The sequence below is a fragment of the Centruroides vittatus genome, unplaced genomic scaffold (assembly GCF_030686945.1).
Source record: "Centruroides vittatus isolate TY-2023 unplaced genomic scaffold, ASM3068694v2 contig_19, whole genome shotgun sequence".
Lineage (NCBI taxonomy): Eukaryota > Metazoa > Arthropoda > Arachnida > Scorpiones > Buthidae > Centruroides > Centruroides vittatus.
The window spans coordinates 6472886-6487424 of record NW_027121169.1 but is presented as its reverse complement, the minus strand read 5'-3'; the positions used below and the strand labels follow the sequence as shown (position 1 = coordinate 6487424).

The following is a 14539-nucleotide window of genomic DNA, read 5'->3' as shown; positions in this document are numbered from 1 at the left end:
ACAATTAATTCTCGATGTAGCAAACTCTCAAAGGACTGAGCTGAATCATTCGCTATATCGAGGCCTAATCTACATAAAGAATAGCAAGGATCAACAAAATGCCCACTACATCATATGTATTTAACTATTTATTTAGCTAATTAACTATTTATTTCATTAATTTTCTACTTATTTAACTATTCAACCACTTATTTATTTAAATAGTTACTTATTTAACCACTTAACTACTTGTTTAACTATTTAACTACTTACATACTTATTCATTTAACTAACTACTTATCTAACCACTTAACTACTCATTTAATTAATTAAACACTTATCTAACCACTTAACTACTGATTTAATTGCTTATTTATTTATTTATTTAACTATTTAACTACTTACTTAACTATTTAATTAATTATATAACTACCTAATAAGCTATTTTAAGTACTAAAAACATAACAAAAAGCTATTAAAATGGAAACATAAAATAAAATTTTAAAGATAATAATATATTTTCCTTATAATTTTTTTCGTTTTAAATTTATATGCACATAAATTACCAACTTACTGTGCATTATAAATATATATACAATGTATCAAAATTTTCCTGGTGTATTTTTATTTTATTATTATTATTTTAAATAAATATGCTTTATTTTACATTGACACCAATAAATTTCTGCTTTCTTCGGTGATTAATATTGAAAAGAGGGGGTTGAGATAACTTTTGTGTGTCGCAATTCTTCTCTCTTCTTCCCCCTCTTTTCTGTGCCTTCTTTTCGCTACCTCCCCCCTGCTCTTGTGTCTTCTTCTTCTTCTTCTCTCTCTCTCTCTACCCCCCTTACTGTTTAAATACAATTGGTCTTTAGTCGTAAATATCTGAGACAAACAAGACACGAAGAGATTTATAACTTGTCAGATGAAAAGCTAGTTTTTGGGGTGGAAAATAAAGATGATTATCTGCTTGTCATTCCTTTATACAAACCTATATAGACTAAAAATTACCGGTTTTGTATTCCTTATCGCTAACGCCTATAGGCATACATAAGTTATGTACAGTCAAACTTCGATACTCTCCTATGAAACTAGCGCTAAACCGAGTGTTGGGCTAAGCTGAAGTACCCGAATCAATTAGTTTCATATTCACTAACGAAGCCACAGTGTTTGGGGGGTACCTGTAAATCACGTGACTTTTTGATCACATTTAATACCGAAGAGCCTCAAGAACCTCATATCGGTCGCTCTAACGGGGTGGTCCTATCTACAAGACGTTATATCGCGGTTTCACTGCATATAAAAGGTATTTTATATTCTTATAAATGTTTGAGAGAGATTTTTGTATATGGTTTTCAACTAGAAGATCATAAATTATCTATAATTTTCAACATATCACATCTCTCACAATGGGTCATCTATTTTGATAAATGACTGTTTGAGGCGAGGTCATTGACGTGTTGTTTTTATAGATTTTATTTTATTTTATTATCTATTTATTAAATAAAATATATATATATTTTTAAATATATAGTCGTAAATATTCGATTTTTTTCATATTATTCTATACTTTACACTTATTTAAACGTTAAAAAGTTTTTTCCGATATTTTTTATAAGAGATGGCGCTGATACTGCTTGTTTTTGATTTTATTACTTAAAGAATTAATTTAAAATTAATTTAAACGAATATCATATTATTTTTTAGAAATTGGAAAGAAAAACTATTAAGTAATTTAATTTTAATCAAAGTTTTATCATTTATTTTTAACGTTTAATAATAATGTTACTAAATTTTGTCTACACCATTAACTTATTAAGTTTTAAAACTTTTAAAAATGGCGTAATGACGATTGTTACGGGATATTGCGTTATTTATGTTTTCTTTTTGAATTTGAAAAACGTCATAAAAAGAAACGGACAATGTTGCCAGTGGTGAGCGATTTGTATTTTTTGTATATTTATAGCGATATTAATTGTCAAGTGGTCTTTATCGAAGGTTCGACTATTTGTGGAAACGGATATGAAAAATACAAGCAAAAACCGATACTTTTAAAAACTTTTCCTTCCCTGCGGCCGTTAGGAGGGGTGCTTTTTTAGTCTTAGGCAGTTAACTGACTTTTGGGCCACCCTTTATAACTTTTACTTACGCTTTACTATATAAATATAAAGTCATATTACTCATACATAGAGATAGGTAGAGGGAAAGCTGGGGATTTTTTCCATTATATATAGGGAGATCTGGGGATTTTTTTTAGACCTTGGCAGTTTCTACCCCTATAAGTTAATGCTATTTTTACTAAAAAAAATAAATAAAATATTATAAAATAAAATCCTTAAGACAACTCTTTATTAACGAAGGAACATTCTCCATGTATTTCATTTGTTAAAAACAGCCAAAAGGCCTACTTTACCTCAGGCCCCATACCAAGCTTTCAACGGCACTGATTTTATGAAATCGACAATTTTATAAACATTATTAGGGTGATAATAAGAAGAAACTACTCTTTAAATCCGTATTTAAAATATTTTAAAATAATTATTAGTGAAGTGCCATTCCGGTTAAACAAAGACAATAAGATGATGATGATAAGAGGAATTGATGCCTCATGAAGAATCAATTGTTGATATCTCTATTTATGTACTGGATGATGATAGGAAGAAAAAGCAATTCTCAATGCCTCTATTTATATACCAAAACAATTATTAATAAAGCATCACACCGAACTTTCTCTGCAAGAAACAGTAAACAGCAACAGGTTCTATCAGAAATAATAAAAGTAATAATTTAAAACATAAACAAACCTCATAAGTAAATTGCCTAATTGGATTTAATTAAACATTTTAATATTTCTTTGATCTTGGCACGTCTTTAGCATCAAACAAACAAAGGAAGTAATCGTATTTTTATACACCCGTATATATTATATACCCACACATACATACATACATACATTGAAGTCATCAAATGTAATTATTCACATTTATAAATATTTCATTAAGGAAACTTGTTATAATTTGTAAATTAGATTGCTTTAACGAAATGTTAAAGATAAAAAGACAAAAAGCTTATGCACGAGAGAGGGAATAGGAGGGGGGTTTTAGAAGAATCACAGCAGAAAATGTCACATCAATGAAGTAGAAACACGTAGACAATTAAACTGTTCACCTGACAGTAAATTCTCGAGGGTTTAGATATGAAGAAAGAAGACATTTAAAGTCTTCTTTTTGACATTGAATGACGTTGTTGACGTACGTCACCAACAATACAACTGATAGGAAAATTGTAGATGATGCGAAAACAAGAAAACATTTTTCGTCTTTGCAGATTGGGTTGTGAATTATTCACGAAGTAAAATAAAGCAATGACAGTCGTGTTCTTTTGTCATTTATTAACTTGACGTCGCTGACAGAAGAAGCGAAGTATTACGAGTAACAACGATCGAATTGCTTTTGGCAACGGCATTAACTCCCTCCGCTCTTCTTTTTTTTCTTTTTATTTTATTTTATTTATTTTTTCTATTCGTCTTTCGTCTTCTTGTAGTTTTTATTGCAACAGGAAATATTTGTAGCTGTTTGTTTACCTGATATGATTTTTTTATTATGAAAATTCATAAATATTTCAAATATTTTGATGGTTGAAAAATGGAGACTGGTTAAAGAACTTCGCGCCATCTATCGGAGAGTGTTGAAAGTTAGCGTACCGTACATGTCGACATCTATTGGATAAATTATTATTTATATTTTTAATAAATTTATTATTTTTTTAAAAATCTATTATTTATGTATTAATAATAATATTTAATCAAATTTAAGTAAGTTTTATATATTTTATGATAATTAAAATTATAACGGCAATTGATTTAAAAATTATAAAAAAAATAAATAAAATTATTTACACGTTTTAATTAATTAAATTTATTATAGAGACCATTGTTTTAATTTTATTAACAATTTTAAGTTGTGTGTTAAGAATTTCTCGTAATAGATGGCAGCACGTAATTTTTTTACCCCATTCCTTCATATTTATTAATGTAATTTATATCTTTGAAAGCAAAGTATTAACATTTTACAGAATTTGTAAAGACAAAACGACGTACCATTTACTAAAAAATATATCATACTTGAAGCATAATTAGAAAAATTACATGCATTCAATTTATTTGATAAGTGAACACAAAGATGAGAATAATAGGAGAAATTTTTAATTTCTGCAACCAGAAAAAAAGAAGAAATTCTTTTATAATTTAAGACAATTAACCGCATCAACTTCCTTTAGATTCAATTTTTTTTAAATATATTTTTCTATGATTAATGGGATGCAAAAAGCTATTGAGTCATGGAGAATTGAATAGAGGATGCGTTAAAAGTCACACAAAACATTTGACAAGCGTTAATAGAGGGGAAGAATGGTTGTAAAACCCGTGTTAAAACTTTGTATTCTCCACTGTATCGATTTGACTCGAGTTAAATAGAAGAGTTTTCTAGTGATAATTAATTAATCCCTCTTAGGGACAACCACGTCAAAAGGCATAAAAGAAATTCACTCTCTTTCATTGATTTTACATTATTTTACATTACTGAATTCATTGAAATTCCTTTAAGTAGGGAGTAGAACGTGTAAAAAAGTATGGCAATTAGTTGTAAAGTTTACAAGAAGATATTGCCAGAAGCCTGTTGAGATCCCTTTTGCAAAGTATTCTAATGTCTCTCTTAACAAATTCGCCACGTGGAAACTGTGCTGGAAGCATCGTACGTCTTGTGTGACTGGTTGTATTGCCGGAAACTATTAAACAATCGCCGATATACACAATAGATTTAATCCTTGTAGACGGGAAAAAATTGTGTTTAATGTTAATCACCGGTTGTTTTGGCTGTTCTTAAATTATTTATCGTATTTTAAATATCTTAAAGGCTATCCACTCGCCTTGCAACGAATTACTGGAAGAAGTGCGTTTTAAATGGAAATTAATTGAATTTTTAGACTCTTTTTAAAAAAGGGTGTGGTTAAATTGTCGTTAAATTTATGCGATAATTTAAAATTTAATTGTGATTCTAATGCAATTAATTTTGCATATTTTGCATAATTTTAATGGAAGTAACGCGGTATTCATACTTTTTTGGGGAAGAATACACTGATTTGCATATTGACAAGTTTGAACTTGTCGAAAATCGTTATAAAATGTATTTTTGTGGAATAAAAATGATTTTTTTGAAAAATAAAAACTATTTGTTTTGGATGAAATACAATTAAGTATGACTTGACTATTAAATTAACTTACAATTAATTAACATAATTAGAAGGCCGAATTACCGATATGTTACAGCGTCAGCCTATCGCTGTAGGGAATCCGGGTTCAAATTCGGGCGAGTTATTCCCTGAAACTTTTATTATGAATGGCCTGAGCTTGATGTGTAAGGTTGTGTCTTTCACCTCCAATCTCTCTACTGAGCCTGGCATTGTAAAAAAAGGCCCTGCTTAGTGCCCACAGAGTGGAAAGAGTTTTAAGAAATCACGTTAGAGTCAATCTCCAAACGGCCATCTTTATTTTTCCATAATTTTAAGGGAAGTGACATAGCGAAAGGCTTAAAAACACTAATTGTAGGCCTACCAGTTCGATTCTTTTACTTGAAAGTGATGTCATCTCTCAGTTTTATAATAAAGTCTGAAGAACGACGGCAAATTTACATAAAAATACCTTATAGTTCTTTGAACCAATCGAACAGAAGTTGTTTTTCAAACTATTACGCAAGAAACGTACTTTGAGTTTCTAACAGAAGCTGACAAGTTAGAACAAGTTTAAACACGTTGAATTTTGTTTAAAATCGTTTTCTGATTAAAAAATTGATTTATTTTATTTATTTGTTTAAAGTATTTATTGTTAATCTGTCGTTAATCCTTTTTAATCCTTAAAAAGTTTGAAAGTTCTTTAACTTCATAAACATTTTAAATCTTAATTATAAATAAATTAATTAATCTAAATATTTTCTCAGACGTTTTCGGATTACCAAAATTTTTTTAATTGTTTTTTTTTCCCTAAACTTTAAGTTGATTGGTTGAATTTTCACTCTGCCTTGACTTTCAACCAATCAAGTGAATTGTTACAAAGTTTTTAGAAAATTTTATGTAAATCATTCTAGATTTATTATATTTAAAAAATTTACCATTTAAAACGTATTTTAGCAATTTTAAAATTGTTAATATAAATTTTAACAATTTTATGTTATATTTTCTTAATTTATGATAAGTTTAAAAACATATAACAAAAATTTTTATTAAACTTATTGTAATAATTAAAAGAAAAAAAAAGTAAAATTAAAGCTGTAGAATTAAATTTATATAAAAAATAAGAAAAGCAGGACTAAAACAATCAAATTCATGCTACCATCTAGTGACAGGATCTGTAATTAATCAGTTAATTTTAATATCTAAAATATTTAAATTTGTGTTAAAAAAGACAATAAATATAAATATAAAAATAGTAAAGGAGCTTATATTGTATACAGTTTTACTATTTAATTTTATTTATATTTTTCGCAATTATCTGCCTCCTGGAAATAAGAAAAGGGACGAAGTGACGATGAATTATGAAGTGAAAATTGATTTTTTTTTCCTCTTTTCCTTTTTATTTTCTTCCTCCTTGTTGATGTAATATTGATGAATGGCTTCAGGCAGCAATTCTTCCGCATCGTCGAACGAAAAATCTTTCATATATATAAATATATATTTGGAACAGGAGTTTCCTATATGTCTAATTGTGACAAGAGACGTCTATAAGGTCTGATGTATACAATGGAAATCTATATGTGGTCTTGACGTAATTGTTTATGGTACACGTTCCATCATTGTCTTCCTTTTATGTGATGAACGATGACTTGTCTTTGGATAGGATCGTCTCACGGATCGATCGTTATTTAACCTTATGAGACAATATGAGGCCTATCGCTTGACAGCCAGCAATCTCGATGTTTCTACCTTCATTTGTCTTATCAAATCAGTGATCCTTGAATGGGACTTTTCTTCGTCAGTTAAATAGGGTCACAAGGATATTTACTTTCATATACCATCGAGGACCATGAAACAAGCCATTTTGCTCTTCGTATTAATGGTAAGTTTTTAAATGTGATGCTATCTTTAAATTCTCTGCCGTTAGATACAATTTTGGACACGGAGACAAATTTGGTTTTTTTCTTTTCTTTTCTGGAAGTCATTGTGTGTATAGGGAGTCACGATTTTGTTCGCACATTTTAAAGTTTAATAACTCCCATAAATTTTGTCGAAAATTTTTGAAATTTTGCAGTGAAGTTTGTACATTAGAGCCATTTTTACTATTAAATTTTAGTGGTTAAAGGTTGAAGGGGTAGAGAGATAGAGAGGGTATCACGTGTCCTCTATACGGTGCGATCGTACTTAATGAAGATTTTACTTGTTATTAGCATTTACAATTTATTTTTAAATATAAAAACTCGTCTCTATCCACGAAATTTTTGTCATTTTATAATAATTAATAATATAAAAAGTTTTTAAAATAAATTTCCCTAACAGATGGCGCCACACACAATTTTTTATGCTCTTGCCGGCAAAGTTAAACAACTCCTTGTTGGATTTTAAAAACTTAGAAATGAGTTTATACAGTAGAGAGTCGTAAATCGGCACCCTGGTAATCGGAATCGCCGATAATCGGCACGATTTTCAGTCGGACTGTGTCGTGCTGAATCGAACGTTTTTGATACTAAATTTACTTCTAAAGTATAATTTTCATGTTTTTATATTCTTCAATATATTTATTTTGTTTGTACAAAATAAAGAAATAATTTTTAACGATACGATAGCCTCGATTATTATTATAAAAATTTTCGTTAGGCTTAAAATCGACGAAAATTCAACACGAAGCGACACGCAACGGAGAAAAATTCAACACAAAGCGACACGCAACGGAGAAAAATTTGAACATCGGACAGGTTAATATATTTTTTCGTACATAGACCGTAATCGGAACAAATCCCTAATCTGAACAACCCCAGTCCCCAATTGATTCCGATTTTCGGTTCTCTACTGTAATTAATTAATTAAACTGATTTAAAATTTTTATATTTTTCTTTAAAGTCCTGTGAAACTCTAAATAAATCCAAGTAAGCAGATAGAGACTAATTAAGTCCATCGATTGATAATTAGATGGGATTATTGTACATATTTCTAAGTTTAAAGTCTTATATATCAGTACATCTGAAATAAAGTATCTGCTTTATAAACCTGAAACATACTGTGTGAGGTATATATATGCAAATTACTATATTTATAGACATATAAGCAGGGAGCTGCTTCTCCCTGAGAACATGTTAGAAAGGGGTTTCAGGTTATATAATTGTAGGCTTTATATATCTATATGTATATGAGCTGCAGCACATATATGGCCACATAAAAATAGTCTACATCTCGAAAGATGCCAGTGAAAATTTTCTACTGTGCTATATAGGTTAATACTGCAGTAAGAAATCAACAAAATGTAACACAAGTCAATGACAAATACCAGATGTGTGCTCCATTGAAGTAATTACAGTTCACATCGGTAGCTTGCCTGCTTTTTTTGGCAAGATTGCAGCCTTACTAGGTGATACTAATGTCCCTTAATGGTATCAGTAGACTCGATATTTTCCTAAATAATTTAAGATATACACGTGCCAAGTATTTTTCGACGAACGTAACCGCACCACGTGACATTGTATCATTTTTATTAATTGATAATTTATATTTATTTATTTTAATATATATAAAAAAGGAAGAGTAACACTTCACTTCGGAGGAAATTCAAGAATGCACTCGGTATAATGGCTTTTAAGTAAATATTTATTTATTTATTTAAGTTTTTTAATGGGGTTTGAAGGTTAATTTATGTGAAATTAATAAATAAATTGCATTAAGTAATTTTATTTATTTATTTTTAATAATGTATTCTTTAAGTAAGTGCTGCTATCTGGTAGAAACATTATGAATTACAATTGCTTGTTGAGTTTAAAATTTATTGTAAACGACGTTAATTTTACTGAATTACATCGATTAATGCCCATTTTAATTAATTAAATTCAAGGAAGATCATTGCGAATTACAATAATTGGTGAAAGTAATGTTAAATTGTATGGCTTTGATGGTAATTTTTTTTCTATCGTTATAATTCTCTTAAATTTATCATGCTTTTAAAGGAATTAAATATTTATTCCATAATAAAAAGACTACAAATGAAATTTTATAATAATTAAATATATTTTTAAATCAATTTAATTAATAAAAATCACCTAGAGTTTAGAAGAGGGGAGAGAGAGAGAGCGAATTTATTTATTCTCTTCCCCCTCTTTCAGTCTTAAAAATAAAAATAAAAATAAAAATAAATTATATATATATAAAAAATACTTTCATTTCAAGATTAAAAGCATTCAACCGAAGTAATTTGCCATTTTAATATCCTTACTAATTAATGAGAAGAGTAGAAATTTTTTTTATTTTATTTTTTATGAGGGGGAACACTCGAATAAATTTCGAGTGATTCTTCAAATAATAAAATAATATTAATTAATTTTTCAAGAATTTTTTATAAATAAAAATTTTAATTAAATTAATAATTGAATTTATAACAATTTAGTTTACTTTGAGTAGTGATTTGATAATGTGTAAGCGCTCGGTTGGTTGAATTATGATACTTTATTGAGTTAACACGTGGTTTTTTTTCTTTCCCTCCTGTTTAAATTCTTTTCTATTATATAATGTAGAGAGTTAATTTTTCAATTTCAGTTTTACTGGCGACTTATTTGTTAAATTTTCTTTGTGATAGCGACTGGCACGTGTCTGGTTTAATTCATCAATATCATGAATTGTGACTAACAAAATGATGGCAGTTTATTTTCATTGTTAGAATAAAGAGTTAAACTATTCAATTTTATTTATAACTGGAGAATGATGTCGTCGACGTGTCAGGAAACTGACGAATGACAAAATAATTGTCAATTTCGCAGCTGGATATGTGAAATTATAGACATTTTCTGTGTGATGTCACGGGAGAAAGTACAATCATGGGATGGTTACTGAGCGATTTTGTTGATAAGTATTAAATTGTGCGTCAAACTGTTTTATGGTTTCATTTAAAATTAAAAAAATATATATGTATATTATATATATAATTTATCATAATAAAACATTATCTTGTATAAAATACATTTAGTGTATACAGTAATTATTGTTTTCAATTTCGACTTTTGTTAACTACAGGAGGAAGAAAAAATTGTAAAGAGAATTAAGAAATTGATCCTCGAAAAAATCGTCACCTTCATAAAGCGCCTGTATTTGTGAACATTTCTTCTACATAAATATTAAATAGCGATGTCTTCAGGGTCTATGAATTACCAAATATATTAATACTATTTTCATGGAAAATGACATTCTAATCACTAAATCATGGAAATTTCTTAATTCTTATTGTTTGAGGTTCGATTCGATTTAACAACTAAACAAATGGTGCTATATTGCAGTTTGGCTGCATACATTTTTGTATTATGTTATATAGGTCTACCAATTTATTATTACACTAACTCGTAAGTGATACTTGATAATAATATAATTATTACGAATATTTGTAAAGACAGTACTAATTAATCAAAAAGGAAAAAATATTTTATAGATTAAGTACAGTACACGCAACTTATATTTGTTGTTGTATTTGTGAAAAAATAAAAAAAATAATCAATTTTATTCTATTATTACCGAAAAAAAGTCAATTCTTCAATTGATTGAGAAAAATGATTAATTTCTCTCACTATAAAAGTATTAATAAATTATCAGCACCCAATCATTAATAGAAAATTTACCAATTTCACTTATTTAATTAAAATTGTAATTTTCATTCCCTTTTCATTCATTTGAAAGAATGAATAAATGATAATTTATTAATTAATTTCACTCATCGATTGACGAATTAAATCAATTTCGTTCATTTATTAATAAAAATACGCCAGTTTCATTCGTTCAATTAAAGTACCGTATATTTCCTCAGATAAGACGAGGTATAAATTTTCGTCAAAGTTTTATAGTTTTAGCATATATCTGTCCTATAAGACGACCCCAAACTATCAATGGCCTATGAATTTAGTTTAGATCAGCGATCATCATCTGGATAATAATACTGTATAGCGTATACGGAATTATGACCTATTTGTAATTTTTCGAATGAACAAATTTTATTTTCTGCCTTGCTATTTTTGCAAACGTTAGCACCGATTCGGGCATTCGGGTATTCACCTTGACCATTCACAAAAACGTCGTATGGGTTATTCTATTTGTGGACATGCCCTACTCTCTACTAGTAAATAATTACGGTTTGTTTGTTTTTTATAATGGTTTTAATTTATATAAATTTCAATCTGATTTTTTTGTATCTGTCCTATAAGACGTCCCCGGATTTTGGAGGTCTTTTTTTATGATTCAACTATCGTCTTATCTGCGGAAATATACGGTAGTAATTTTCACGTGCTTTTCATTCATTAAAATGAATTAATGAACGATAAATTGTCAATAACACTGATTGAACGAAGAAATTAATCGATTTCATTCAAAGCAAAAATAAATAATTGATTTCATTCATTCATTAATTTATAATAAAAAATTCCAACGAGTTTCATAACTTTCCCGGAAAAAATTAAAATTTTTGTGGCGTCATCTATTATGAGATTTTTTTAAAAAAATACTTTTTATATAATTGATTATTATAAAATGACAGAAAATTATAAATGCTAATAACGAGTAAAATCTTTATTAAGTTCGACCCCCTCTATCTCCCTACCTCTTCGATCTTTAACTACCAAAATTTAATAGTACCAATGACCCTAATACTCAAACTTCCCTGCAAAATTTCAGAAATTTTCGAAATGCACGAGACTTATTAAGCTTCAAAATCGAGACCCCTACACACACGTAAACATCCATAAATAAACGAAAAAAAAACCCACGACGTTTCAAGATTCCAAAAATATAAATTCTCGAGGGGGGCCATTTTTTCGATTGATTGCAATACTTTAACAGCAAGGAACTACAATAACAGCCAGGAACATAAAATAAATAATCTGTTTCATTCATTCATTAGTAAAGATTTGAGTCTTAATTTTCACGTGAGTTGCAGCTTATTCATTAGTAAAATTCGTTAGTTTCATTCATCGATCGTAGTAATATTCATTCATTTGAAAGAACAAATAAACGATAATTCATCAGTTTTAATGAATCGAATGGATAAATTAATCGATTTCACTCAACGTAAAAATAAATGATCAATTACATTCATTCATTCATTAATAATAAAAATAAGTCAATTTCGTTCATTGATTGACAAAATTAACCAGTTTTCATACACTGTTAAAGACAGAATTAATAGTTAGAAGCTACTGAATAATGAATTACTTGTCAGCTACGAATTACTCATTAGTTTACTCGAATTTACTAAGAGTCGAGTTAACTCATCAGTTTTGTAGCTTGGTTAGTGATAAATTAGTTCGTCAGTATCATCCATTTGTGAATAGATTGGAGATTTAACATATCAAAATTAACATCTCATAACTTTAACTAATTAAAACAATATTGAATCTTCTCACTTGGTAGATCGATTTATCTTCTATATACACAAAGTAAGTGGTAGCCTTAATTCTTTAATTAGACCATTTTAATTGGTCTTAATTCATTTAATTAGGAGAGTTGTTTATTGTTACACTTATAACAAAGGGTTGAACTAAATTTTATGATATTAACTCCTTAACTAAGCGAGAAATGCCTCGTACACCAAACCCACAACCGCGGAATGCTGCACAGTACATTTTAAAACCTTCTACGATGAATAATCGGATTCGTAGCAGTAAATCCGTCGTTTCTCTTAACAGCTACTCCCTCCCTCTCTCGTGTATGTGTGATAAGAGATGGGTGTGCAGTTTAGAATGATCGCTAGAGACAAAGATGGACCCAACAACTCTCTACTTGACGATTTGTAGCCATTTTGTGGCTACTGATGACAGCTAAAGCGTGTCTTTAAATGACTCTCTGCGGAATGATACTCTTGATATCGGAACGTTTGGATGATTTTAGGCAATTAGTGAAGGGAATTTGCTGATATATTAACTCTTTAAATTCTATTCTACAACATCTTTGACGAATTAACTTGATATTTATCAATTAGTATGAAGTTAAACAGTCGTAAATGATAAATTGCTGAGTTATGTAATGTCTATACTTGAATAATTTAATTGTTATTTACGATATTTTTATTCGTTTAATTATTCATTACTTATGAAATTTCGAGTGATATATGATTAATTTTATAAATTTTTTTTTAAATAGATAATGCTGAAAAGTATCGTCATGGGATGCGAACGCAATAAAACGTGTAATTCAAACTTGAAGAGGGATGTTAAAGAAGGGTTTAAAGTTAATATAACGTCCCTTCCTTACATTTTACATCATCGTGTGTCTAGAAAAGTTAACGTTAAAGATAGTATACGTGTAGCAGATAGACATATTACAATTGTTGGTATAACATCAAAGAGCCTAGAGAATTTAGAAAAACGAAGAAGAGATACCACAAGATTATATGAAAGAAAGGAAATTGGTAAGATTAACTCTCAGAAAAGAAGCGAAAGTTTAGAAAAGCTAGAAATAAATAAACCAAACAAACATTTTAAAATCCGGAAAGACAATTCCAATAACACTGAAAGTAAAAGTAAAGCAATTAACAGCTCAGACAGTTCTAGATTGAAGATATTCTACGGAGAGGAAGTTAGAAAGAAAAACATAAATTCGTCATCGATTTATCCGGACAGACATCTCATTTCTTCTAATATGAGGAAACAGGAACGTAATTTCCGTTCTGAGAAGGCCAGAACTTCATATTCCTGTAGATACCCAGAAAGGAAACTAACAAAGAAAAGAAGACATATCCGAAGCTCTAAAGATGTAAACATTGAGAAAAACGCTCCTCGAGGTGAAGCATTTATTATATCAAGAAAATTATCAAAAGGTAAAGGTATAGGAGAACCTACAGGATATTTTCATAGAGGTAAAGATGGATTTACTAGTCACGAATGGGTTGTAAAGAGTTCCTTTCGTGTAGTGGGCGATAAGCACTATTTAGCAACCAATTATGGCAAGCAGAGAGGTTCTCCGATAGGTTTTAAGATATTTGAAGGAGAGAAAACGTTAAAAAACGTTAAAAATAAAAACGGGAGACGTCTTAATGTACAAGCAAGACCAATTGCACCACCTTTATCTATAAAAAAAGATAAATATCCCTCAGTAAATAACGAAGTCCTCTCTTGGTTGAGAAGTTTGCCAATTCCTCAGGAAGAAGGATCTACTGTCGCTGACTATCAGCAATTTAGGGCATTTCCAAAGATGAATATCCAAAAACAAAATGCGGGATCATATTTTAGTGGCACTTTTCCTGTAATGTGTCAAAACGGTGCTGGAATTATCAACTTTTAACATTAAATTTCTGTAATTTTTTAATTTTTTTAAGTAAATAGAGAAAAAATAAATT

General features: G+C 28.9%; 1 protein-coding gene across 2 annotated transcripts; it reads left to right on the top strand.

The window, feature by feature from the left end:
- The first annotated feature begins 1861 nt into the window (after positions 1-1861).
- Positions 1862-14501, top strand: LOC136970210 (uncharacterized). Of its 2 annotated transcripts, none has more exons than XM_067264637.1 (2): positions 1862-1913; positions 13345-14501. In XM_067264637.1, exons 1-2 carry the CDS (start codon positions 1902-1904, stop codon positions 14482-14484), a joined length of 1152 nt encoding a protein of 383 aa, XP_067120738.1. In that variant the 5' UTR covers positions 1862-1901; the 3' UTR covers positions 14485-14501. The 2 variants fall into 2 exon arrangements, with proteins under 2 accessions (XP_067120738.1, XP_067120737.1); XM_067264636.1 differs by lacking the exon at positions 1862-1913 and adding an exon at positions 6676-7087.
- Positions 14502-14539: the final 38 nt, after the last annotated feature.

Bases quoted from the DNA above. Each gene is read 5' to 3' on its own strand.
- LOC136970210 (XM_067264636.1), top strand. From the start codon at position 7,055: ATGAAACAAGCCATTTTGCTCTTCGTATTAATG. The intron at 7,088-13,344 runs GTAAGTTTTTAA...TTTTTTAAATAG, and splicing joins TTTTGCTCTTCGTATTAATG to ATAATGCTGAAAAGTATCGT.